Below are 26,235 nucleotides of genomic sequence, written 5' to 3' on the forward strand. Positions count from 1 at the left end.
GTATAGTCATTACATTTTTAACTCAAATGAAATGCATTTGTTGATTAATCTGTGAGCCAAATGAAGACTTCAGTTATTTTTTAAAAATGATTTATTTACATATATTACAAGTATAACACTGACCGGTTCACCAAAGTTCACATTAAAACATTTGTATCGTTACCTACTTTTTTTTTTTCAAAACTGACCACTAAGAATTTAATGCAAGTTCAAAAAGGGAAATACAGAATATAGTTTTTTTTTTTTTTCTCCATCTTGCAATGACACCTAAATTATTCCATGAGGACCAAGCATGAGACTTTTTACCACAGCACTAAAAGGACGACAAACTCATCTCCAAATGAAATTGGACTATTTTATCACCAAACTAAAATTAGAAATTGTTTACAGCCTCCCACTTACTGAGAATACAGCATCTAAAATGACATACCCTTGGGTACATAAAAGATTTTAATATATTTTGTGCAAGTCTCATTGATGCCGAAGGTCCTTGTGTTTGCAGTAAATCACGAGACTTAAACATTCAAATATCATGCCTTTCCCCAACAACAACTCGTTGAATTCCAACAAAATGCAGTTATAAAGACTGAGAACTCAAAGTCTACTGTTAACATTACTTAAGACTAGTCAATATCTTTTGTAGTGTACATAAATCAGGGACACATAATGCCAAGTCTAGTTTCAACATCATGTTTCCTCAGAACAGCTTCCATTTTTGTGTCAAGTGGCTTTAAATCTACTAGACTAGCACATGGATTTATAATCATTTACAATGGTCCTTGTTCTTCCCAAGCTCTTGATCATAAAGAATAGCTTTAATGTGTAATTGAAAGACAAAAACATGCTTGGTTGAGATAGAGGTGACTGCAGGATCATTTGGGACACCTTGTTTTTTTTTTATATATATATTTCAGATCAGGAGATGAACTGCGATTGACTGCAAGTACTCGATTAGAGTGAGGAAAAGTAAGAAATTGCATTCAACTCCTGATTTTGATGATGAGATTAAATTCATCTTCACAACGATGAAGTCGTAGAGTCCACCACCTCTCGCCCGTTACACACGGTTGGCACTATAGTAGAGGCCGAAGCTGTGGAAATTGTTTGGTTTTAAATTGTTGATCAGAAAAAGGCAAATAAAGGAAATGACCGGTAAACCTTGGTTCAAGTTTTAGGAGTGAATGTGGCTACCTTGTGAGTAGGTGGAGCTCGGTGCGGTAACTGCTGTGGAGAATCGGTTGTCTTTGGCCCTCAGAGTAGTCACATTCTTCTGAGGCTGGAAAAGGATAATGTGGACTTTGGGAGCAAAGAGGCAGCCGAGAACCACAGAGCCGCTCAGACTGACAGAGATGCACATGGTAGTGGTCTGCACCTGTAGCGGGGTGAAGAGGTTTTAAACATGTTCAAATAAGCGTGTCTTTTACTGAATACTTGGGCAAATCTGCTCAAACCTTTAATGTCAATCTCAAGAAAACCAGTCTTGGTCAGATTTCACCAAATTAACATTTTTGCATAAAGAAAATGAAGCCTATTTTAGAAGAATTGAGGTTAAATATGACCTGTTTTTGATTGAATTGCATTCTGTATTCATTTTTACCACTGTTTACTCTGCATCTTCCATATACCATGGTACCAAGTGATTACTAAATTCACGTTCAGTTGCATTTACATTGGTACTTCACAGAATGCCATGGAAATACCAAGAGACATATCCAAAAATGTGATATTACCATAGTATTATGTCCAAATAACATTTAATATAATACTTTTTGTTGTCTTAGTGTATGGTTGTATATATGATATATCTGTATCAGTGTTATAAAGTCATCTTTGTGAGATTTAAATTCCAATAATGAGATATAAAGTTACTATTATAAGAGCAGTTACGAGATATAAAGTCGCAACTGGAAAATCCAAAGTTGCAATTATAAGCAGTAAAGTCAGAATATCCTTTATAAGGCAAAAACAGGCTTCCATAAGCTGTCTCATTTTGAAGGCTGCACCCTCAGGAGGTCACATTTGTCAGTATATGTCTCATTTCAGAAAAATAACCATCATTAAATTGACTATTATTCCATGTGAGGTGTAAATTATTGTAATTTCTTTCTCACTTTGAAATGTAATGGCTACTTGACAGCCTCAGTGATGTATGCAGCCAACAAATGTGACCTTCGGAGGGCACAGCCTTCAAATTAGACTCTGCAATTGACCCTTCGCAAAAAACCGCCCCTTCGTTACTGTCGCTATGTCCGACAAGCCATGCCGCTCTCACGCGGTGAAGAATACATTTAAAATGCATGCAGGGAGGAAAACTAACAACATGCCGACAGATGAGATGAAGCAGGTTACTTTTGGTATGAAACAAAGTCTTAGCTTTCAAACAATAAATACCGTTTTGTGGCTCTTTAATGTGTCGTGACAGATCACTGTAGCACCTCAGTTCAAGTGGCATGTGAACCGATCATCTTTTTATATTTACTTTAAGCACAAAATTAACATCAGAATTTTATTTCAATTGTAGAAAGATCTCAATACACACCACTTTTCAAGTTTAAATCCATCAAAGTTCATCTACTCTCTTGTCTGATTAGTTTGTCAGACAAAAATGGCAGATTTGGCATTTTGATTGGTCAGATTGCCTGTCAGTCGAGCTCCCTGCAAAGGGTCAGTTGTTTTTCCTTTGTTTACTCCAGAGCAGTTGTTCTCAATCCTGGACCTGAGACCCCCATTCTGCACATTTTGCATGTCTCCCTTATTTAATACACCAGATTCAGATCATCAGATCATTAAAAGAGAGCTCTATATACTCCCTTATCTGAGTGTGCCAGATAAGGGAGATAAAATGTGCAGAGCGGGGCTCCCCAGGAACAGGATTGAGAACCACTGCTCCAGACACCTTCAACCCTGCTGTTGGAGACCCACTGTCCTACAAAGTCCTGCACAACTCTAACCCTATTAAAACACACCTGAACTGCCTAATCAAAGTCTTCAGGATCAGTTGAAAATCACAGGCAGGTGTGTTGAAGCAGGTTGGAAATTTTGCAGGACAGTGGGTCTTCAGGAGCAGGGCTTCTAGTTTATTCAGACAAAGAACATCCCAAGCCAAAAAGTCACCCGTTACATTTCAAAGGTGGTGAAATAAATCTTTTAAATCGTTTCCTGACACTTAACCTCTAGGACCCATCTCTCCTCGCTCCAGCAGCACTGATGTTGATGGCACCAAACTGATTTGGATATAACTCTCTGTGCATGGTGTGATTGTGTTGTAAAATTGTTTGCTGTTGGAGTGCAGGGATTGCCGCTCTCAGCCAGGGGGCATTCTTGATGACCGTGTTTACTGTTTCACTAACTGAGCTCTGACATCTCTCGCCCCACAGCAATGAGAGTCTCCTGATAACATGCGACAGGCAGCCCTCATCCCTCAGATAGTGTTTCAATATCGACTAGACATTCACATCACTGTGCTGTGTTTGAGCTGGCACAGTGAGTTTGTCTGGTTAAAAGAGCCAGAGGCCAGCTCTAAAAGTAATCTCATGTTTGGTGTCATGACTTGCAAAAACTTCAAGACTGAACTGACTCTTGAGTTAAATGAGAAGACAGAATCTTAAAAAAATATGTTTTAAAATGTCTGTCGACTGTTTCTGTTTTCTGAGTAAGCAAAATCAACCCCTAATTTGCTGCTCTTTGCAATTAGCATTATTGTTATCTCCTTAAACACGATCAAGGTTTTTTGCCCTTTGGTAGTTGTGTATTTACTGCATAGTCTGATAAACCTATACTTATTACGACTTTTTGCTTTTTGTCACAATTCACAAGAAAACTGCAGATATACATTTAGATCAGTGTGCGGAGGTTTGTATCTCTCTAGCACAAGTAATCACAGTAAAGACAGCCTCATGTAGCCAGACATTTATCTACTGGCATAAAGTCTGGTCCATTTTGTAACCGCATACAAACAGGAAGAATATTTGACAAACATTGACCTTATATGCCTTTTAGAAGCTTGTCTATGTAAAATAGTTCAGTGTTTCCCATTCCTTGTCCTGGAATACCCCCAACACTGCACAGTCTATCTAATGTAGAGACTGATTACATCTGCTCTTTGAGGTCCACTGTCCTGCAGAGTTTTCTTCCATCTCTAATCAAACACAACTGAACAAGCTAATTAAGGTTTTCAGGTTTGATCAAGGTTGGAACTAAATTTCCTGTAGCTCAAATAGTAGAGCATGGTGCTAGCAACGCCAAGATCATGGGTTCGATTCCCAGGGAAAGCAAGAGCTGATAAAATGTAAAAACTGTAACTTGAATGCAATGTAAGTCGCTTTGGATAAAAGCGTCTGCCAAATGCATAAATGTAAATGTAATTCTGCAAGACCGTGGACCTCCAGAAGCCTTCCTGGAGCAGGATTGGACATCCCTAGCTTAACCAACAAGCCTGATTTTACGTATCAGTTCTTTAGAGGAAACTGCAAATATTGGGTCCAGGAGTGGGGTTGGAAACCACTGAAATGGATATCACTACAATAGACTAGTATTTACCTTCAAACTTGTTTCTACCAATGTCTTCTACTTACCCTGTAGTCGCTGGCAGTGACGTAGAAGATGGGCTGAAAGGCCAGCCAGATGATGCAGGTGGTGTACATGGTGAAGCCAATGAACTTGGCCTCGTTGAAATTCTCTGGACACTTCCTGGTCTTGAAGGCATAGAAGGTGCAGAGGATGATGAGGATGCAGTTGTAGGTGAGGGACACCAGCATGCTCGAGTCCAGGCTGTTGCATTTCAGAGTCACCACATCTCTCCGATCTGGACCCACCTCTTTCCTCACCCCCGGTGCCTCAACCAGCAGCCAGATAAGAGCAACCAACAGTTGGGCAGAGATCAGTATGGCACAAATTGCTACTTGAGAGGCAGGGCTGATAAAGCGTGGTCGTTGGGCACTGTCCCTTGCCCCTCCAAAGATCCGAGCAATCCTGTTGGTCTTTGTCAGCAAAGCTGAGTAGCAAACAGCAAAGGAGGTGCCAAGGCCAAGACGTCGCAGTGTGCACACAAACGCTGAAGGTTTGGCAATGTAAATGAAGGTCATGGCATAGCACAGGAGAACACCCAACAGCAGGATGTACGAAAGTTCTCGACCACTAGCTTTTACCACTGGAGTGTCATTGTTTCGCAAGAAAAGCCCAGCCACGGCAAGCGTGCACAGCATCCCCAGACAGGCGATAGTGACAGGTCCTACTGCCCATGCATCTGACCAGTGGATATACTCCTCTGGAAGCTCATAGCACCCCGTCAGGTTAGCAAGGGGCCATTCTCCAAATCCACAGTCCATACAGGTAAACTCATCTAGGAGATATTGGTGGGGTTGGCATGGGATGCAAATCCAACAACACACGTCCCCAGGCTGCATGCTTTTAGCTTCATTGGGTTGGCATGGATCACTGCACTGGGATGTGGGAACTACTGCACCAGACCAAGGCACCAGACTGGTATTGAGCACTAAGCTTTGTGCCCAGTAGCCTACCTTCCGGTAGACAAACTTGTTTTCCTCTTGGCGGTAGTGAAAGATGTTGTAGCGACCCAGGCTGTCGCCTAATGAGGTGAACCGGATCACATTCTCAGTGTCAGCAGGCCTGAAAGGGGCTGAAAAACATTTAAAGACATTATGTTGCAGCTGAAAGCTATAGAGTGTGTGCGACATTAATTGTTCTAAAGTGATTGTGTAGTTTATCTCAAGTCAGAAGCTAATGTGATTGATGTAATGTTAGCTAATCTCTCAAATTTATTTCTCAACTAAAAGATGTAATCTGTTATAATATTCAGTAAATCATTATATTGTCCAAGGTCTGAAAAACTGTTTATCCTCTGAGATTGCATTCTGTTAGAAACCAATTGGAGCTCTGATAATTTGATAAAGAATGTTTCATGCCTGTAAATGTAATAATATCTGATACTTTCAGTGGGAGACAACAACATGAGTGGCAAATGAAGTTTCAGTGCATTGAGACTATAATTTGTTCGATCTAATTTTAGGTGGATAATTCAATAGCTTCTTGGGTTGGGAAGGTATGTCCTATTGCAAGAAATTATCTCAATTGGTCGTCAGTTCTACTCACCATCAAATTTAGTCTTGAGAATAAACTCCCGGTAGAATCTCTTCCCATTGCCTGGCTTCATGGCGTCGCAAACCTTTGTGGTATTGGGGCACACAGCTTGCCGCATGTTGTGTAGGGCATAGGCCATTGCATAGACTGCATTCACCACAAACATGATCTTTGATTCTGGTGTAAATGACCCATCCCTCAGGCTATTACTGGCACAGCCATGTTCGTGTAGACGGCAGCTGAACCTGTGCTCCCAGAATTCCCTAAACCATGGGTTCCGTGTGTTCAGCTCTGGTGTTAGCTTGGTAAAATAGTCCTCAAACTCCCTGATGGAGTATGAGGCAAGCTCAATGGTGAAAGCACCGTTAGCAGCCTTCTCGCTGCCATGGACTACGCTTTCCTGTGCTCCCCAGCCATCACTGGCCACCCAAATGAAGGTAGCATTCATCCTAGCTGCGGCAGCGAGCAGTTCCCTTGCGTCTTCACTTCGGGTGAAGAGGATCACCACTTTGGCATTGGCTTTTTGCTGGAGTGAGCGAATAACATTTTCGTAATTTCCTCTGTTTACTGAACGGCTGACTTTTACTGAAGTTGCGATGCAGATTTGGCGTACTCTGGCTTCTTGTTGAAATGCATCAATACCTGTCTCACCGTAGTCTCCCTCTGAGGCTACAGTGGAAACATAGGTCCAGTTGAAGTACCGTATGATCTCAGCAATGGCTTTAGCTTGATAAAAGTCTGGTGGAACAGTTCGGGCAAAATAATCGTAACGGGATTTGTCACTGAGCTTGGCACTCGTGGAAGCATAGCTTATCTGTGGAATCTGGAAGAGTCTAAGAAGGTTTGCCACCTGCAAAGTATAAAATAAATTGATCATTAAGCAGTAATACTTTTGTATAATGCAATTTTAACCAACCATTTTACCACACTTTGCATAGACCTGAGATTTTAACAAATTTAGCTTTGACAGTTGTTTCATTAAATGAATTATGCATATATCTATTTTTTTAAGCATCTATGAACAATGTAAATTGTGGAAAGTTGTAATGTTTTTTTTTTTTTTTTAATTTCTCTTCATTGCCAGCTCTCCGTGTTTGTCAGTAGGACAATATTAAAGGGATAGTTCACCCAAGAATGAAAATTCAGTCATTAATTACTCACCCTCATGTCGTTCCAAACCCGTAAGAACTTCGTTCATCGTCGGGAACACAAATTGAGATATTTTTGATGAAATCCGAGAGCTTTCTGACCCTCCATAGACAGCAAGGGAACTACCACGATCAAGGCACAGAAACGTAGAAAGGACATCATTAAAATAGTCCATGTGACATCAGCGGTTCAACCATAATGTTATGAAGCTACGAGAATACTTTTTGTGCACAAAGAAAACAAAAATAACGACTTTACTCAACAATTCAACTCTCGGATTTCATCAAAAATATCTTAATTTGTGTTTTGAAGATGAACGAAGGTCTTACAGGTTTGGAACGACATGAGGGTGAGTAATTAAAGACTTCTTGGGTGAACTATCAAAGGTAATTGCCCCAGACAAATAGCACTGGGTTTCTGGATGTAGGGTAATCTATAATGAGCCTAATTTACATAGAATAAATGTTAAAAGTCAAATCAATACTATTTCATTTAGCTTGAGGGACTGCAGGTTGCAGGTTTTTAAACTAAAATAAAAAGCAGAAGTGGTGCAACTGTTTGCTGAATTTGCTCCTTTTTGTCACAGAAATAAGTCATTCAGCCACATAGTTCATAAGCTAAATTACAAACCCAATTTCCCCAATGAGTGAATGACCCATAGATGCCCTTTGATAAATGCAAGATGTCCCATAACATTCTTTTCAGTGTGAGAGGGCAAAAAATACTTTTTTTTTTTTTTTTTTACCTCTGCCCTGTTTTCCTATCTCCCTCATCTGAGCCTATCGTTTCAGGCCATAGTTTCATGGGACTTAGACAGACCTAATTCTGATCACGTAAGATAACTGTGCTAGCGGACAAAATGATAATGTTAGGCATGGTGCAAGTTTTCCTCAGGCCATGACACACCTTCTAAATCTGAAATGGATGCTATTTGTCATTTTACTTCAACTTTTGTCACAGGAAAGAAAAAATGGTCTGTTTTTACTTGAGAATGCAAGAGAATCTTGTTTGAAGAAGATTATGAAATCCTTTTATTTGTACTGTATTGTTAATGAACAAGGATTTGCATTTTCTACTGATTTCTTGCAGTCAATGGCTGATTTCTAACGATTAGTCTGAGAAGCTTCTCGCACTGCAAATTATGATGATAGCACAGACTCCAAGGACTTATGTGTAATGACTGAAATTCATGTCTGAATTCACATCAACACATGTAGGTGTTTCAGATGTTTGAAGAAGCTTTCGGCATAGTTATTATCAGCTATTTACATTTCATTCACATTCATTCAACAATTTGGATTTTAGCTTTTAAATGTCAGTTCCTTAGATGTATCAAGGTATTTATAGCTGCCTTTAAGAACCACACACAAGAAAATGTGTATGTGGTTGAAAGATTCTTTATACTCTTATTTTTCCATTATTATATAGAGGAAGCTTTTATTGCTCATAGGTTGATCTTTAATAGCTTGTGAGACTTTGAGTTCTTATATTGTTTTAAGTAACTAAGATGTTTCCTCTAAAACCCCTAAGGAGAAATAAACATAGACCCAAATGAGACCATTGACCTTCAGCAATTACAGATCCATAAAATTGTTCTCTTGTTCTGAGAACAAAAATCTGAGGAGCAAGATTTGACTGACATGACTGTTTTGTGCTAATAAAGTGGAAAGCAGGATTAAATATCAGTCCACAAAATAATTGGGTTGTTGAGTTTAGCTCTCAACTGACAGACATTAGAGCTGATGGGTGGTGTACTCCCATGTCAGTTTCTGACAAAAAGCACACTTAAAGAACTCATTCAAGCCTGAGGGAGAGCAGACAGTCTGCTAAGAGGTGGAATTGAGAAAATCTGATTCATTTAGACAAGTGCAATTCTCCACAGAGGAAGATCGCTAGTTTGACTTCTCACCTCTGCTATATCTGACATTGTTCGGGCTAAATCATAAACAAAAGTGAAAAAATCAGTGAAAACTGGAAATGAAGTAATCATTCATTGTTACTCAAACTATACTGCCATTGAATTGCCCAACCTTTCCCCTGGCATTTAAATTTCTAAGGAGTTGGCACATCACCCACTCATTAGAAAAGTAAAAAAATAAAAATAAAAAAGTCAGGATTTTAAATGCGCAGTGTTGTTAATATGTGTGAGCTGTCTGGAAAATCTGATGCTGCCATCAACACCTCTTAGGCGTCATTGGCCACTGCTTCTCTGCTTCAGAAGTTTGAGCAGATGTTGATATTCCAGTTGCCTATCAACACATTCTTTTTTTTTTCCAGGAAGTAGAAACTGCCAGAACACCGCTGAAGCATTTGACAGGGACCACCTGAGTTGAGTCTAATGCAAATGCTGCTGCCCTACCCAGACATGGAGCTATAGACCTTGCTGCATTTCTGCTGGGTAGGTTTTGCTGCAAATCATTGGCATAATGTTAAGGCTCCAGAGAGATCCCAAAAAGCAGCAGTACGTAACATTGTCATTGCTACTGAAAGTGCATTATGAAAGTTCAGTTTTAGTCAGACTAAAGCTAAAAGGAGGGATTCCAAGTCATATCTACAAACCAGAATATCGAGCCAGTAAGCAACATTGTAACGTGACCCAGAACACCCTAGCAACCATCTAACAATGCCTTAGCAACCAGCCAGCAAACATGTACACTTTAAAAAAGATTATTGGAGTATGATTTAAAAGAACACACAATTTCAGTCTTTCTACTTCAAAATTTCATATTTAATTTGTTTGTGTTACTTGCTGTTTCTTATTTGTAATTGTATGTGAAAAATAGCAATTTCTGAGTGAAAACTGTTACAGAGTAAACCCTACAGCATTTTTTTCCCCATAGCACAGTGGCTCTCAATCAGGGTGCTGGGACCTACTAGGGGGCTGTAAGATGACCTAAACGTGTTTAATAAAATAAGAAGGAGAAAACTTTAAAAGAAGCTGAAACATCTAAAAATTTATGTAAATTAATTAATGTAAACTGACATCAAATTATCTATTTTAATTTGTTGCCTCAAAAATACATTTTCCCCCTATACAAATCAGGCTTCTCACTGTCGTGGCCTAATGGTTAGAGAGTCGGACTCATAACCCAAAGGTCGCGGGTTCGAGTCTCAGTATCGGCGGGGATTGTAGGTGGGGGGAGTGAATGTACAGCACTCTGTCCACCCTCAATACCACGACTGAGGTGCCCTTGAGCAAGGCACCGAACCCCCAACTGCTCCCCGGGCGCCGCAGCATAAACGGCTGCCCAATGCTCCGGGTGTGTGTTCATGATGTGTGTATGTTAACTGCTGTGTGTGTGCACTTAGGATGGGATAAATGCAGAGCACTAATTCCACTAATGGCCAAATCCACTATAATTTTATAAATAATACTGTTTTTCTGTCATGGAATGTAGTTTTAAAGAATTTTAAGGTGAGAATACTTGTTTAGACTTCAAATATGCGGTATGTTAATAAAGAAAGCGTCTTTTTAAAGCGTCATTCAGTGCTCATGAACCCACTGAGAGTAGCTTTACCTCTGGCTCTGATGTCTCAATAATGGTTAAACATGAGATATAATTTGTTTGGGGTAAAAATAATGGGCAGTCTTTGGTCTTGTTAATCTATTATTTGATTTAGCTAAGGGGAAAATCTCTTATTACGTTATATTTTATGTATATAACTTTAATGCTATATATCAGAGCGCTGCCTTTGTACTTTTGACTGAATTGCCTAGCAACTTTTATTATAGCTGTTGTTGTTTATTAAATATTATTATTCAATAAATAATAGTAGTATTGAGAAACAATGTGTGTTCGTGATGGTGATTAATTACATTATTCTGTTATTAGATGGCGACGAGACTGTTTTTATGAGTGCGTCAGAAGTAAAGACATTTATATTGAAATAAACCAAAATGGTTGTAAACAAGGAAGTTATTTTTACTTCCAACAACAACTTGTAAGATGCAGCCAACAAATGAAAGCTTAACAGATGAAAGGATAGTACAACAAAGATATTGCTTTCCTCAGTGGTCAATATCTAATGTTTTATTGTGAATATGAGATTGAGCTATAGAATGAATGCGGTATCAGATGCAAGTAATCACACTCACTCAGTCCATTTCTCTCTCCGCAATACAGCAAGCTTTTAATACAGTAATACAATAAGCTTTAAACGAAGCCTTGGGCCTACAGCCGAATCACAGCTGTGCCGATTTACAGCCATATCGCACTACTAACTTACTCATGTGATATTGCTCATATATCTGTAAATAAAAACGAATTTCCTGAAAATTGTCTTGGACAATAGGGGCCTCGGATTTAACAAGGCTGAGAAACACTGACCTAGCAACACCTTAGCAACAATCTAGTAATAAAAGTTTTAAAAAAAGAACACATAGCATTGTGGTTGTAAGTTTTCCAGATGCAAATAACACTGACATTGTCAGAAAATAGAGTGTGTGATTTAGTTGTTCCTGACATGTAATTCTTAGTTTAACATATTAAACGGAGCATAATCCCCTCTTTTAGCAATTCCCAGTTTATTCAAAATGGTAGCGAAAGACTGGTCAAAAACAAAGCTGCGGCTGTTCTAGCGGCTGGCAAAAGAATGAATAAGTGCCTGACCCTGTCCTGAATGTGAGCTGCACACCCAAATGAAAGGCTAAACAGGGTCAAGTGATGCTCCGTGACTGCAAAAGCCCTTTTCAAGCTTTCCCAGTCTCCTACAAACACAACAACACCATCTGCTTTTTCCCAGGACACTTCTTTACCAAGAGCTACACAGCCGAGCGGCGTCTTAACTCAACGGTAAGAGCTAGAGAATTGCAAATGACTAAATATGACAAACAAATAAACACAGTATGCATTGTGGTCTGAAACTGGTTTGTTTCAGTGAGTGCTAATTATAATATAATTCTAATTGTCATTAATTATGTGGGAATGCAAATGATTTGGCATTTATATGGCATTAATTATAAGCGGTATTTGTCTGTTGTTTTGGTATCCCAAGAACACCACATGCAGTTACAACCTATTAACATTTTCAGTGTCTTAGACCACAGCGGAGATCTCCATATGAGTGACCTTGAGACACGCACACACCTACTCTGAAGACAGCACAATGTGTTTTTCACATAGAAACACTAACAAACAGAGACTCGCAAGCATAGAATCATCTAACAATACTTGCTCCACACAGCTAATTCCACAAAGGATACCATTTTGTCACATATTTTTATGCACGTCATTATTATTTATAATTCTGTGCTCACACACACCCTTTTTGTGCTGGAGAAATATGATAATATATTCCGTCACCTTGTGGGGGAGAGAAAATGTGCCGGAGATGAAAGGAGCATGGTGGCTATTGATTGGTTGGCATTATCAAATGCATAACTCAATATGTGCCAAACCCTCCAAATGTCTCACATGCACAAAAATCTCAACAAACTGTTTTTTGCCTTTTTAATTAGTGCGATCTGACATGAAAACATTCAGTTCAGAATAAGTTTGCTCGTGAAAAATCATTTATGCACCCATGTCGTTCTGAACTTTACTTTCTAATGACCATGTATTTACAACAATGGAGCCTGGATCTTTCAAGCTTCAAAAAAAGACTCATAAGTGGCTCATTTAACTGATGTGGTATTTAACAAGTCATTCCTGAAGTCATTTGATAGCGCTGTGTGATCAGAATTTAAGGCATTACTCCCTGATGATCTGCCAATCCAGTGAGTTGAACTCGAGAACCTGATCGGTATTGTTATGAATGAATCATTTAGACTAGTTTTGTGAACTGGATCAGCTGTTTAACTTAAAGAAATTCCAAAAAAGGCCACAATTCAGATATGGCCCCATCTCTCATGAAGTGTTTGGGACATTTTCAGTAAATAATCTAAAGTCTCTACCTCACACTAATCATAAGTGATGGGTGCTGTGAATCTTTTCTTTTGGTTCAGAGTACAAATCAATCTGCCAGCGTTACGTGATTTTAGAACATGTGGCTTCGTATGTCATAAATGTTTTGAAATTTTAATGCTTTGCTACTAGTGTAGATTTTAGTGAACTCGTGATACCTGATTTTTACCTGAAGTTTGCAGACATTTTTAATGACATATGTGACCCTGGACCACAAAACCAGTCTTAAGTCACTGGGGTATATTTGTTGCAATAGCCAAAAATACATTGTATGGGTCAAAATTATAAATTTTTCTTTTATGCCAGAAATCATTAGGATATTAAGTAAAGATCATGTTCCATGAAGATATTTTGTAAATTCCTTATCGTAAATGTATAAAAACTTCATATTTGATTAGTAATATGCATTGCTAAAGATTTAATTTGGACAACCTTAAAGGCGATTTTCTCAGTATTTAGATTTTTTTGCACCCTCAGATTCCAGATTTTCAAATAGTTGTATCTCAGCCAAATATTGTCCGATCCTAACAAACCATACATCAATGGAAAGCCAATTTATTCAGCTTTCATATGATGTATGAATCTCAATTTCGAAATTATGACTGGTTTTGTGGTCCAGGGTCACATATGACTTATGAATATGGTGCATGAGCTGTATAATGCTTTTTTGTCATTTTGGAGCTTGACATCTGACATTTTCTAAAAAAAAAAAATTTCTTTTTATTCGTCCGTAAAGAAATTCAGATTGAAAGTGAATCAGACATGAAAATGGTTAAATAATGAAAGAATGTAATTTTTGGATGAGCTAATATCTAATTTATTAATTAGTAATACATTTATTAATATCTAATCTCATTTAATATCTAAATAACGAAACAAAATACAGGCCACATTTTCCAGTTTGCTCGTAATGATGTGCATTAAGAATACGACTTTAACCACGAGATAATTAAGCTATCGCGAATGATGTGTGTTGTGAAGCCATGACGATTTTGTTTATTCCCTCTCTAGGGACCTGTCACTCACAAAATAAGCAGGATAGTCTGCCAATCTCATCACCACCACCCACTCCAGCACTCGATATAGCTCTGCCTCCCGCCACCATTACCCACACACACATTAAGCTTTGTACCATCAACCGATGAATGGTAATATGTGAGCCCTGATTTCGTCTCACAATCCAGATGGCAATGGGTGAAAAACAGGTGTGAGAAAGCCAGTGAGGACATGTGCTACCGCGTGTGTTATCTCCTTTATATTCATGTTAAGTCGTGTCATGCTTGTTTGGGTTCCCTGCCAAGAGCGCCTCTCATTTGCCACTGGGCTGAACGAGCTCCAGGCAGCCTGAAGACCCCTCGAAGCTCTTTCACCCCAGTGCTGGACAGGTGGCATGGGCTTTGGCAGGCCTTGTCAGGGCCCTGTTGGCCAGCACTCTTGGAAGGGCTGCTCTGAGACCTTCAATTGCTGTCACTGGCTGTGACATCCTTCCTACACAAGTGAAAAACTCGTATTTCTATGCACAATATATTTTGTGCATAATTGCATCAATTTCTTGCTGTATTTGTTGTGCTTATGTTGACGACAAAAGGTTGTTTTGTCCTAGTTTGTCCAATCACTTGTCAATATTGCCATGTGTTTAACCACTTTAGGGGTCACAGGAAATGACATCATGGCAACGCTGAATTGCTGATGGCATTGCAAGAATGCACAGAATATTTTACACTGAGAAAAATATTGACCCCATATCAATGTAGTTACAGCATCTACAAGCAGGGGTTAACTAGACTGACATTTTTGCAGCTTACAGTTTTAATAAATGCTGTTTTTGAACTGGAAATAGTGTTATTTTGGTATTGTTGACATATTTTGAATTAGCTTTTTTCAGTTTTAATTTTAATTTTACTTTAAGTTTTAGTAGCTTTATGCGCTTTCATCAATTTTATTAGGTTTTTGTTTTACATTTAAAATTTAAGGTAATACTACAATAAGGTTTACATTAACATGAACAATATTTAATAGCACTTATTAATCTTAGTGTTACTTTTAACATTGAGTTAAAAATGTAATAATACATTATTTAATTGTAAAATTTTATCTGTTAGCATTAATGTACTGTGAACTAACATGAACATGAATATTTCTATTAACTAACATTAACAAAGATTAATAAATGCTGTAAAAAAATATTGTTTATTGTATGTTTACTGTATGTTAATTAATGCATCAACTAATGTAAACAAGTGAGGCCTTATTGTAAAGTGTTTGAATATTTTTTATTTTAGTTTTAGTCATTTTAATACATTTAATAATTTTATAATTTAATCAAGTTGACGTTTTCAGCTAATATTCACATTTATTTATTTATTTTTTCTTATTTCAGCATTGTTTCAATTGTTAATTTAGTTTTTAATCATCTTGAAAAAGCATTTGTTTTTTAGTTAAAGGGATATTTAACCTAAAAATGAAAATTCTGTAATCATTTACTTGTGATTTATGACTTTCTTCTTCTAAACACAAAAGAAGATTTTTTTTAATCAATGCTGATAGCAGCTGACGGTCTTTCGTAGTCATTTTTCCACACTACAGAAGTCAATGGCTACCATCAAGATTTGGTTACCAACATTCTTCAAAATCTTTTCAAACAGGTTTATAACAACATGAAGGACATTAAATGATGACAGAATTTTCATTTTTGAGTGAACTGTCTCTTTAAGAATGACAACACTGACAGGGAATATTATTTTTAAGTTCTGAAAACTTAGTATGTTCTCATATTATTGAACTCTTTTATCTAGAACTCTATTATCAAGGAAAATGTAATTTCACATTATGACCCCCAACATTTTGCATCCCTCTTACTAGTGTGAAGCTGGGCTTAGATATGTGTACCACAGTTAGCAATGTAAATTCCAGCACAACTGATGTAACAATTAAGCCACGATTCCTACCGTATAAAGCATGAGTGTAGGGCAATTAGCACTCAGTCATCTCATGCTAATCACTGCCTAAAGGCAGAGAGCCGTAATTAACAAGCTGTAGATTCACAGTCTCTGGGCGCTTCACTCAGGAGGAGGTCAGTGTGCACAGAGGAAGCTATTGTGCTGACAGAGCTATGGGCGGATGTATATGTTGCTTTGGTTTGATAGGGAGGAGTTGAGTGTAATGTAACTAAAAGAGACGTGGTCAGAAGTACTTCCTTTTCATGTTATGCTTACTGCTATGATAACTCTTTCTGGTTGTATTTCATGTGTGAGAATGCAAATAAACATTTGAGAAGTTGGGAAACTGAGCGTACTCAGACAATAAACTAAACAACATATTTTGCAGGGGCGTAGCAACCACTTTTTTAGAGGTCAATGAATGACCTCAGGTTATATTGTAAGAGCTGTGCCACTGTGCATAAACAAAATCGCAGCCAGTTGCATAAAACAACGATTTTAAGGCCAATCAGAAGTCTTTGTTTGCTTTGGTAGTGTATTGAACATATGCAAAAGCAGTAATCTACCATTGCTTGTGCTTACTTACCTGCCATTTAACTACTGAGGGGTTGTTTCACCTAATTAATATTCATGAGCCAAGTACCTTACAGTTTAAATAATATATATATATATATATATATATATATATATCATTGTTTTTGCATTATGGCGATTTGAATGTGCTTAATTGTAATGAAAATACAATACAAAACAGGCTTCATTTTCTTCATGCAAAATATAATTTATTTAAAGTAAAATAAATAAAACAAAATAAATTGATTGTTCGTTGCTATTGTTCATGTTAGTTAATGTATTAACTGATGTTAACAAATGAGACCTTATTGTAAAGCGTTATCAACTTTAAATATTTAAAAATAAATAATAAATAAATATATATTATTATTTAAATATTTTTACATTTATTTTAGTTTTATAGTCATTTTAATATATTTATAATTTTATAATTTAATCATTTTAAAGTTGAAGTTTTCATCTAATATTCACTTTTTTTTTGTTTGTTTCAGCATTATTTCAACTGGTGTTTTTTTCTTTTTTTTTTTACATAATCTTTTAAAAAGTTTTAGTTTTTAGTTAAAGGAATAGTTAACCTAAAAATGAAAACTCTGTTAAAAAATTGCGGCTAGTCTTTAGTTTAAGTAAAATAATTCAAACTAAAAATTGAAATTGAATAAATATATTTATTTTAAAAAACACTTTAACTTAATTTAAAATCAAAACAGAAAATATAAAAATAAAATCTAATTTAAAATATTAACAAATAATATACAGTATATGATACTGAAATAGCACTGCATAAAATCATGCATTTCATTGATTTGTTTGTTTATTTATATCTTTATTTCAGTTAATGTTTATTTTACTTAATGGTTTTAGGCATAGTGTTTAGATTGCTGTACGGTCTACCTTACCTGTATTGAAACATCACTGTATGATCCTCCAATCACTCCAGAGATGGCCAGAGGCAGCTCGTCGGGAACAGGATTTGAGCCGTCTGGACAGATGAAGCCTGGCTGATGCACCTTTGTGAGAGAAGCCCTCACGAACTCCAGCGACTGCTCTAGTGCATACGTGTCTTTAGAGCAGGTGTCCAGTATATGGGCTCCCAGCTTCAAGCCGGGCAGGATGCGGTTGTCCTGATTAATTTCGTCCAGCGCTAGCAACATGGCCTCCAGCCTCTGGATCCCACGCTCTTCGTTTATCTTACCGCAATCCTCCATCCCTTCGCCCTTCTCGTGCACGGGGAACAGGCCTCCGATCACCAGGTCTCCATCCATGATGATCTCCCGCTTGGATCCGGCCAGAGGTGGGGTGTACCTGGGGCTCGTTTGGGCCAGAGGAATTAACAGGAACAGGAATATGGGTGTAACACCAGCCATGACAGGGTTTATGAGAGGTGAAGAGCTCTTATAACTACCCTGCGTGGTTTAGTTGGTTGAGATATTTACTAAGTCCGCCATCGACTGTGGATGCATCTCGGTATCTTCTGCACCTGAAAAATAGATATGAATATCATTGACTCAATGACTTTTCTCATTGACATAATGCAAAATAAACAACTCTGAAAATGGAAAACATTGTTTTTTTTATGATTAATACATCGGATAACAGAAGCATACAATGCACAGAGTCAGATATTACATAAGAAATTTAATTTGCATAAGGTTTTGTGGTGGCAGTGAGGAGGCGGGCATGTCTAGATAGTAATTCATCCTGATTGAACTCAACATTTCAGAGGTGAGGCTCTGTTTTCTAGCTTCATTAATTCAGATACATCAATAACTCCCAGTGACTACATAATTTTCTCATGGTGTCAAAGGTGATGGATATCATCTTTTAGGTTATGAAAAATTACAACCTGAGGGAAGAGGATGAAAAGATGAAACGATAAATAATTTCAGCTGATAGGAAAGTCTTTCGCAACTATATTTCACCCAGACTGATAGAGCTTTCATCTCTGTTTAGAGATGCCAGACTATCTCCTTTACTTGTCTACTTCACCGCTGCAAAGATTACGGTGTGTCTTACTTACAGTATGCATTTTCAGATGTTTTTTAAGAGCCTTTTCTACTTTCTCTTTGTTTGTTTGGCATTAATTATATCTTCCCGTATGGTGCATTTTCTGTTGTGTGTGTGTATTGATATATTTTCTCTGGAAATACACAACCCACCATCACAGCCCATGTTCTGACCAGCTGCTCACTAGTCCTGGACTCTATGACTCAGATTCAATGTAAGTCTATGGGTTAATATCATGTTTCATCATTCGTTAGTTAAAACAAATTGAATCAGATTGCTTTGAAGACAAGCAGAACATCTCTCTTCAACAAGCAGCACTATTCGAGGTATGGTTTACGTCTGTAGCACATATGGTGCAGGATGAGTTGCATGCCAAATTAGGGTTAAGGGTTTTGAAAAATTATGAGCAATAGTCATAATACTGATGCTTGTCTTAGTCAGCACCTAATTATAAAATCTAACATATGTTTCTTATACATTTTTTTAAGTTTCGCCATTTGATTGTGATTCATTTTGAGTTACTAGCAAGTTTCTTTTAAGTGCAAGATATAAAGTAGCTATAAATTGCATAGCAAAACAGTTATGAATAATACAGTATTTATAAACGAAACATTGACTGATTTATTGCCTTAGATATGATGACTAGGAGGGAGAACTTCCTCTGAGCCTCTGGACACCACTAGCTTTTCAAAAATGCCATACGCGATTTAATTTAAGATAAAGCATGTAGGCTATGTTCCTGGTGTTTCCCCGCTTGTACCCTTCCTGCTGGCGTAATGAGGCAACATCTTGTTTATTAGGTTTCTCTTCCTTAACTTCTGTTACCATGGAAACAAGAAAAAGTGGGTGGGTCGGGGTGGCAATGCGCTGTGATAAAGATGTACACATGTGTTCTAATTAATACAAGATCTGGAATCATAGGTGGATTAAATTGAGGGATCAGAATAAGTCAATAGAGTTAATTATTTTGTAATGTCTGGTACTGGATAACATTGCATTGTTTGAATCCTAAATCTTCCCAAGTGTGTCAAAAATAAATAAATACAAAATACAATTGCCAAAAGTTGTTTCTACAAGAAAATATGAGATGTTATCTTCTACCATTTTCTACAGCAATATGCTTTTGATACAGGTGTCATATTATACTGATTACTGACATGTATTAAAGTACAAAAGAGGGCTTGAAATGCTTTATTTATTGCTTTAATTATTTTTTATTATTTTTATTTTTTTTGGCAAATAAATTTCAAACAAAAGATCAATGAAAAGATGCTTAACCTAAACTCAAACTCAAATCAATTATTTTATTTTTTTGTCAATCTCAGGAAGTCAAGTTTTTTCCTATTCATTTTCAGAGAGGTTTGTAATCTTTGCACCCTTGTTATGTGGGGCATATCTAAATATTTAAAAATGTATTTTTACTACAAAGTCTATATATATATATATATATATATATATATATAGCTCCTCTCTATATATTATATATATATATATATATAATGAAACGATAAATATGCAAGCGTAGAAACTGAATGGTAGGGCTGCAGTTTTAGCCTACAATAAGCTGTGACTCCGTAACTAGTTGATTTGGGACCGATTCTGGGTTTGTTTGTTTTAAATTAAAGAGAAATTATGCTCTATTTTTTTCATAAAGTAAATTTGGATACAGGGTAAATTTTGGTTGTATTGCAAAGTTGTTTTATGAAAAGTCATGGTCATGGGGTATTAATCTGATACCTCAGTTTTACACTCTCAGGTACAAAAGGTACAAAACTGTCACTGGGACAGTATACATTTGTACTTTTAAAGTACTAATATGTACATTTAATGTAGTAATACAAACCATTTAGGGTTAAATAAGGCACAAAGATACATTTTAGTATTTGTGCCATAGCGCACCACCCGAGTGACAACTTTGTACCTTTTTTTCCTGAGAGTCAGTGTAGAATTGTGTAGAATTGCTCTTCAGCTATTAAAAAGGTGCTGGTGTCTCTCAGTCCCCAAACAAAACATTAGGGGTTATAATTATAGTTCTCACATTTCTACATTTCACCAACAGCAGTTGACCAAAACCACAAAAACATTTAAATGACATTAAAAACTAATCACGGTTTTCCCTCTTCTCTGGAACAGATGGAAGCAACGGGCACCCTCTGTTCGCTGGACAAGAGAAAAGTGTCAAGGTAATGAACCGGTCCATGGTAATGAACTGAGGTCTGGACATTAGTACATCAGTAAAACAATAGCAGTCGCACTTGAATAATAAACATTCACGCAAGTTTAAAGCCACACAATGTCCTCAGATGTAAATGTTAACGTATGCTGTAGGTTTTAATGTCAATGTTTCATGTTTGACACTTAGGGGAAAACCGTTAACTGAAGAGTTATTGAGAGGAGCCATCATTGCTGTGCTCTTGAATAAAACACTTCAACCAAGGTGGCTCCGGGGGCACAGCGCCGCAATCAGTTCACTATAAATCGCAGAAGAAGGAAAGCATGAGCAAAATGACAAGCGATCAAAATGATTTAGCCTAACTCTTGTGTTGTGCTGAAAATCCTTTATCTAATTGCTTGTTCATGGTCAAAAATGACCAACCTTTTAAAAATGACTTGCTTGTAAATCTCACATTATCACCAAATCAGGGATTCGATCTTTTTATGCTTTCAATTAGCACATTTATGTATTTCTTTTTGGAACTGACGCTACATCATTTATCTGAATTAATGCACCTCAGTTTTTAAATATAACACATGATTTGTGGAGCAATGTTTACTCAAAAGATTGATGTGCATATGATCAGTGACCAATCAGATCCATAAAGAAATATGTAACTGGTGCCAATTGAAAGAAAACAAGTTCATGAAAAGATTGAATCCAATAATATAGCACAAGAAGAAGTTTATACGTGATTTTTATATTTTTGTATGTCGATTTTGAAAAGGTGGAGAAATAACCGTTTTTTTGGGAAGTTTTTGCATTGTGTGAGCAATAAAACTGGACTTTTCAGGAAAAAATGAAATCGCCTGCAGGTCAAAATGACCGGAACACAACATGATGGTTACATGAAACAAATAATGCTGCTTTGATTTTATTTTAGGTCGTTAAATTAAGCAGCATGTATGGAGAAACCAAAGTATAATAACTGTAATCAAGTCCAAGAAATCTGATTCATAGCTCAAATCTGATGATGATATCAACTTAGTTTAGCATAATAAAATTAATGATCACATCAGTATATAAATCCTTATGAGAGCATACATTTTTCTTAATGGCACGCAATAAAATTAATAAAATTAATGCTCACATCTGATGGGAGAATAAACCTTTTCCGTCAGGTTACAGCGTGATAATTATGATTAATGGGCTTAATGTAATCTGATTGAGGAGCGCACCACACAGATCCAGTCTCTAACCCAAGGTTATTTTGGCCATAAAATCCATAGATAAATGCCCAAGTAACCAAGAGAAGCACATAATAATGCTGAAATTCAGAACTTGTGGGAGAATTAGTTCCCTTGATTCTCTAGTGTTGGCAGCATTTATGTGTACACTGAGAGACCAGATGGGATTTTACCAGTCTGGGCTCACCATCAGCTTGACTGCTGATAAGTTTAAATGAAGTGATTTAATATCTGTGACATATATCAGTGTAAAAATATTACATTTCCATAATATTATTCCCACACAATTAAAGACAGATTTCCTTTTTATAGGACCCACTTTGGTTTCATTGATAACTTCTGGAGCACAGCCAGACCAGTTGAATGGCTCGGTAAGGTTGCCAAGGAAGAAAGCATTCACAGACATGGAGCAAATTAACTATGAGATGTTTATCTCAGCACGTCCAATCAGCTCTGCTCTATGGGTTGCTATGGATGCTTTACACTATTCAGATTCAAAGTGTCAGCGGATAAACAGAACAAGGGTGTTAAGTTGTGCAAGAAGTTTCCTCCTCGACAGAAAAATGGTTCACATTTCACAGATTCTAAAAGGTGTTCAAAGGCAAGGCTTGTGCTTTTCATATGTGCATGAATATACTTATTCATGAAGACTCGTGAAATGTTATTTCTCTCTGGCTGCTTCATCTGGTGTCAACAGAATAAACATTAGAGAATTTATCAGACTGTGTCACTGCGATTACTTTGTTTTTTTAATGTGGTTATAATGATTTGACTGTCTTCATGAACTGTTTGAATATTTGACTTACATGAATTTCATTACAGCAATCTAAGCACCTTAAGGAAATGCATCAACAAGTCTGACAAGCCTGAAAATGTTTCTGGTGGATGGTTTTAACTTCCACATGTGTCCACATCTGTCTGAAACATGGGTTTACAGAACAAATTTGCAAATTTGCATTAAAAAATTAAATAAGGATTATTTCATGACTAAATATGCTATCTTAAAGCCAAAATATGTTAAAAGATAAAACAGTGACTGTTTGCATAATACACACCGTGTTTCCTTATTTCTCATGATGTACTGATCCTGTCTTTCTTTGTAATGTGTCTATCGGAGGCAACATAAGTTGATCAGAGAGTTGAGTGTGTCAGATTGTCGATCACATTTCTTTTGTTCTCTAATATCAAGTGCATTTATAGTCAACAAAGGAGCAACATCTCATTGACATTCAAACGCAAGCCTGTCCTGTTTGTATTCTATCACACGACAGGTTTGTGCTCAAGAAATGCCAAAGCATCCGTGCACGCGCGCGATAAGGCAATTTTCCGGCACTCTGACTTGTTTGTTGCATGTAATAAATTGTTTCCTAATATAATAAGTACTTCCCCATTGGTGGTAAACACAACCAGTCTGACATGCAAATGATTTGAAAATTAACCAAAGTGTGCGCAAATAGGACATGCGTACTGAGGCGCGTAAATAAAAATGCATGCTTGCTTACCTGTGAAGAATTGATTTGGCAGAAATTCAACACCTCGTGCAACTTGTTTCAAGGATGCAAAGTTGATTTTGCTCTGAAGTTAGTGAGAAATCAGCTTCCATTCATGATGTCCCCACAGGTGCAGGTGTTTGATGTGTTTGGATCTGTCCTTGGTGCTGAAACAAAGACCTGATGAAGCGCAGGGGGTGACGAAGAGGAGGAGGAGGAGGAGGAAGATCTTACCTGTGCTCAGTGGAATTCACTCGAAATGATATATGCTTTCTCATTAAAAGCGACGTGCACCACAAACACCCTCTTCAGCCCACCTATGTCCACTTAATGGCCAGTTCGCTGCTTTCTCCTCAGTCTCGGGGTTTTGTGAGAGCGCAAGAATTCAGTCCGCACACCTGCCATCGTGAGAGGTTTAATAAACTCTAACTAAATCTCCACGGATCCACGCTTCGGTTCTCTCAGTCACGACTTTCCAATGTCTTTTACTGAAACTTGAGAGGTTGTTATTGAACAATATCGCCCAGATATAGCGACTCAGAAACAAATGGTGGGTCCCTCTGTTACGATTTGATCTTTTAATTTTAAGTAATGGCTGTTGGTGTTCAAGGTTCGAGCTTCGTGCACTCGTGAGGTTCGGGCGAAACAGCCACCCCTGCGCCCCCTTCGTGTACCTCTCTCTCTCTCTCTCTCTCTCTCTCATATTTGGCTGCTATCTGTGAAGATAGGTGGAGTCACAAACGGTTTTTAATCTTGAAATTATTTATCCAAAATCATTTTTTAATAATGGGAAAACGTTATCGTGTTCTGTGTTGTAAATTCGTACTTTACCTTAAGTAGCTTGATTGGTATAGGCCTACAGGTTTCGGAATTTCACTGTACATTTGTAAAACCTGACTGAATTAACGCCGAGATATGCATATAATATGCAGTAACATTATTTAAAATGCAATAAAACTCTTTAAAAAGGTAGGCTACTCCGTTTCAGTTTGTCACGTGTAGACAAACACGCCTTCACGTAAATCCACTCTGTTTTTAAGTCTTATGAAGTGTAATACAAAAAATAAATAGCCTATATAAAATAAAAATTAGTAAAATGCTGTTTATCGACACATTTTCATCTTTCCCCCTCACTTAACAAAGCTTATGAATATTTAATGAAGTAAGCACTGAGGCAGATTGTGATTGGCTGTCTTCTTAGCGCTTACCCTCTTTAGAAGTACAGCACATTGTGAGCACGCAGCAGGTTTAGAAATGTCGCTACGTAGCCCCGCTTTATTCGTCTGAAACATTATTTAAACGTTAAAAGATTTTAAAATATCAGAAAAAAACAACAACACAAAAGTGCGTTTATCACCGCGTCGCGCCCCCTGTCAACAAGCTTGGGATTGCCTTTAAATATGAAATCGTATTGCACCAAACATTTTGGGGTGCAATGCGCAGTTTGGCCTGGTGGTGACAGTGATGAAAAAAATCATTTATTGTGCCGTAACTTTTATGTCAAGAAAAATTTACGCAAAACGCAACACCAGACCACGCGCTTCAGAGAAAGAGATACAAATCTTTACCAGAGCTTCCCAAAAGAGATACAGCTGCAAACAAAAATAGTTCAATTCAGTCATGTTCACATAGTGAGAGATAATATTTCACGCTCTAATTTTGCACTTAATATACTAAAGGTAATTCTTTAGTACTTCTTAAGATAATCTTATGCTTTTATCTTTCTCTGTTTTAAAAAGATATTTAGTTAACCACTTGTGAGCCCATTTTTCATAAGCTAGTGGTACTACAAGTGGTAACTAAATACATTTTCATGGTGTCTCAAAATAGCACTGTTGAGTAAACTTAGATGTTCTTAAGATTATAAGTACTAAAGAATAATTTTTAGCATATTAAATTCAAAATTAGTGCATGAAAATAGAGCACTTTAAGTACATTATGGAAGTGCACTTTTTTCACTTGGGCATATTAAGCAAGTATAACTATTCAAACTTTGCAGAGTTAGCAACTACCAGAGAACACATGTAATACCTTAAACAAATTTAGTTTTCAGTTACGCTCAAATAATAAGATAAGATTTAACTTAAATTGCACGGTTTTGCCTGTAGGCTATTAATTGTTTTCCTTTGACGCCACAGTGCAAAGACAAAATATTTTATTAATTATAAAGGACTCATCAATCAGTCAACAAATAAGATGTTAGAAATCTAAAATTTAGATTTAAAGGAATAACCTGACCAAAAATGAAAATTTGCTTGTTATTTTAAAACTCTAATGTCAAAATATCAGAAAATCACAGTAAAAGTATTGCGCAAAATTACAGTTACTGGAATGACGGGACCCTTCAGCGGTAATGCACGCAGTCACAAACTTAAGAAATCAGCTGGAGCAACTCACCGAAAATATCCGGTGAAATATACGCAGGACAATGTCACGCTACTATTTTTTCCCAACTTTAGTCCAGCCACAACTACCAAGAGAAAGAGCTTTAATCCAGTCTTGAAGAAGATGACAGCACTTGGTCTCCAGCCTTTCCTCACCTATCCGGCGGTAATGATACGGCACAAAGGTGAGCAGATGATGTTCGACTCTCCTCAAAAGGCAGAGGATTTTGTTACTTCACTGTCACTGAAGACGTATTCTGCAGCGCTACAAAGAAGCGGGAAGGCGTCGGCT

At 37.2% G+C, this 26,235-nt stretch overlaps 1 protein-coding gene across 4 annotated transcripts; it reads right to left on the reverse strand.

The window, feature by feature from the left end:
• Positions 1-149: 149 nt before the first annotated feature.
• grm2b (glutamate receptor, metabotropic 2b) lies at positions 150-24,682 on the reverse strand. Of its 4 annotated transcripts, none has more exons than XM_058792056.1 (7): positions 24,391-24,682; positions 23,572-24,275; positions 17,560-18,140; positions 6,112-6,949; positions 4,575-5,638; positions 1,192-1,372; positions 150-1,091 (listed from the first exon to the last, which is right to left on the reverse strand). In XM_058792056.1, exons 3-7 carry the CDS (start codon positions 18,025-18,027, stop codon positions 1,018-1,020), a joined length of 2,625 nt encoding a protein of 874 aa, XP_058648039.1. In that variant the 5' UTR covers positions 18,028-18,140; positions 23,572-24,275; positions 24,391-24,682; the 3' UTR covers positions 150-1,017. The 4 variants fall into 4 exon arrangements, with proteins under 4 accessions (XP_058648039.1, XP_058648040.1, XP_058648042.1 ...); XM_058792057.1 differs by having other exon boundaries at positions 23,572-23,726; positions 23,794-24,682; XM_058792059.1 differs by lacking the exons at positions 23,572-24,275; positions 24,391-24,682 and adding an exon at positions 7,261-7,370 and having other exon boundaries at positions 17,560-17,662.
• Between the last annotated feature and the right edge of the window lie 1,553 nt (positions 24,683-26,235).

The sequence above is a fragment of the Onychostoma macrolepis genome, chromosome 11, assembly GCF_012432095.1.
Source record: "Onychostoma macrolepis isolate SWU-2019 chromosome 11, ASM1243209v1, whole genome shotgun sequence".
In the NCBI taxonomy this organism is placed as follows: Eukaryota; Metazoa; Chordata; class Actinopteri; order Cypriniformes; family Cyprinidae; genus Onychostoma; species Onychostoma macrolepis.